General features: G+C 62.9%; 1 protein-coding gene across 1 annotated transcript; it reads left to right on the plus strand.

Moving 5' to 3' along the window:
• Window positions 1-363: 363 nt before the first annotated feature.
• LOC104282849 (zona pellucida sperm-binding protein 3-like) lies at window positions 364-1,485 on the plus strand (the record flags this gene model as incomplete). Its single annotated transcript, XM_009880978.1, has 3 exons — window positions 364-732; window positions 1,170-1,288; window positions 1,386-1,485. Coding segments are annotated over exons 1-3 (588 nt in total), but the record flags the coding sequence as incomplete, so codon positions are not given.
• Between the last annotated feature and the right edge of the window lie 4 nt (window positions 1,486-1,489).

The raw sequence follows: 1,489 nt of genomic DNA on the forward strand, positions 1-1,489 counted from the left end.
AAGCCCCTTATCACCTTCGAACCCTAAACAAGCCACTTTGTACCAGTCTCCCCGTCTCCGGCTTCTGCTGAGTTTTATAAACAACTTCCCCCAAAGAGGCTGACGAAGATGGTTTGGGGTTTTTTTTTTGGTTTTTTTTTTTCCTTCTTGCCTTGGGCAGCCTTGGGAATGGGGAGGAGGTGGTGGGGCGGGGGGTCCCGGCACCTCGGAAATGACTGGGTCGTGCCACCCCTCTCCCCGCAGGCGGGAGGGTTGGCCTTTGGGTGCCATTGGTCCCCAAACGGGAGCCCAGGGGCGGGGGATATAAAGGTTGGAGGAACCAGGCTGGTTCTCCGTGCCGGGGTTTTGCTGGAAGAAGAAGGGATGGGACCCGAAAGCGGCTTGATCCTCGCTCTTCTCTGCTGGGCGGCGGGCGAGGTGGCCTCCTACCCACCTTGGGATTTCTCCTGGGGCCAGCCGGCGAGCCGGGGGGCGCGGGCAGACCCCCACGCCTGGTCCTGGGTGGAAGACCCCCAATCTCGAGCCGTGACCAGCCAGCAGCCGGTGAGGGTGGAGTGCCAGGAAGCTCAGCTGGTGGTGACGGTGCACCGGGACCTCTTCGGCACCGGTCGCTTGGTCAACGCAGCCGACCTGACGCTAGGACCGGCGGCGTGCAAGCATTCCTCGCTCAACCCTGCCCACAACACCGTCGTCTTCACCGCCGGGCTCCACGAGTGCGGCAGCATCGTGCAGGTAAGCCCTTCTCCTTCCCCTACCCTCCAGCATCCCACCCCCGGAGCAGCTGAGCATCCCTCCGTGATGCCGGGGGGAGATCCGGCTGCCAGACGGAGAGCACCATCGAGGAACACCCTAGGGGAAGGACGAGCGAGTATTTCCCCCAAACCAGAGTGGGTTTTTTTCCCCCCAAATCTGCTTTGCCCTTTCAGCTGGAGACACGCCGACGGTGCCAAGCCCCCACGTCAGACCCGTTTCGCTCGTGTTTTGGCCCATTAGGAAGTTTAACTTGCTGAGAACGGAGCAGGGCTCCTTCTCCATCCCCTTTTCCCCCAGATTTTTCCCCCCCCTTCCTTCGGATTCCCCCAGCGTTTCCCAGTTGGGAAAGGATGGCTAAGCAGCTGGGTGGTGGGGTGGTGACCTCTCCACCGGCTCCTCCACCCTTTTCCGCCCAGATCACGCCGGACTCCCTCATCTACCGCACGCTCCTCAACTACGACCCCAGCCCCGCCAGCAACCCCGTCATCATCCGCAGCAACCCCGCCGTCATCCCCATCGAGTGCCACTACCCCCGGTAAGACCTCCCCATCCTTGGTACCCCCTTCCCCAGCCCCATCCCCGGGGACCAGCACGGGGCCGGGTCTTGATGCAGGGCGGTGGTCCTCACCCAGGAGGGAGAACGTGAGCAGCAACGCCATCCGGCCCACCTGGGCTCCCTTCAGCGCCACGCTGTCGGCGCAGGAGAAGCTGGTGTTCTCCTTGCGCCTCATGAACG

This window comes from Charadrius vociferus, unplaced genomic scaffold, assembly GCF_000708025.1.
Source record: "Charadrius vociferus isolate BGI_N301 unplaced genomic scaffold, ASM70802v2 scaffold933, whole genome shotgun sequence".
In the NCBI taxonomy this organism is placed as follows: domain Eukaryota; kingdom Metazoa; phylum Chordata; class Aves; order Charadriiformes; family Charadriidae; genus Charadrius; species Charadrius vociferus.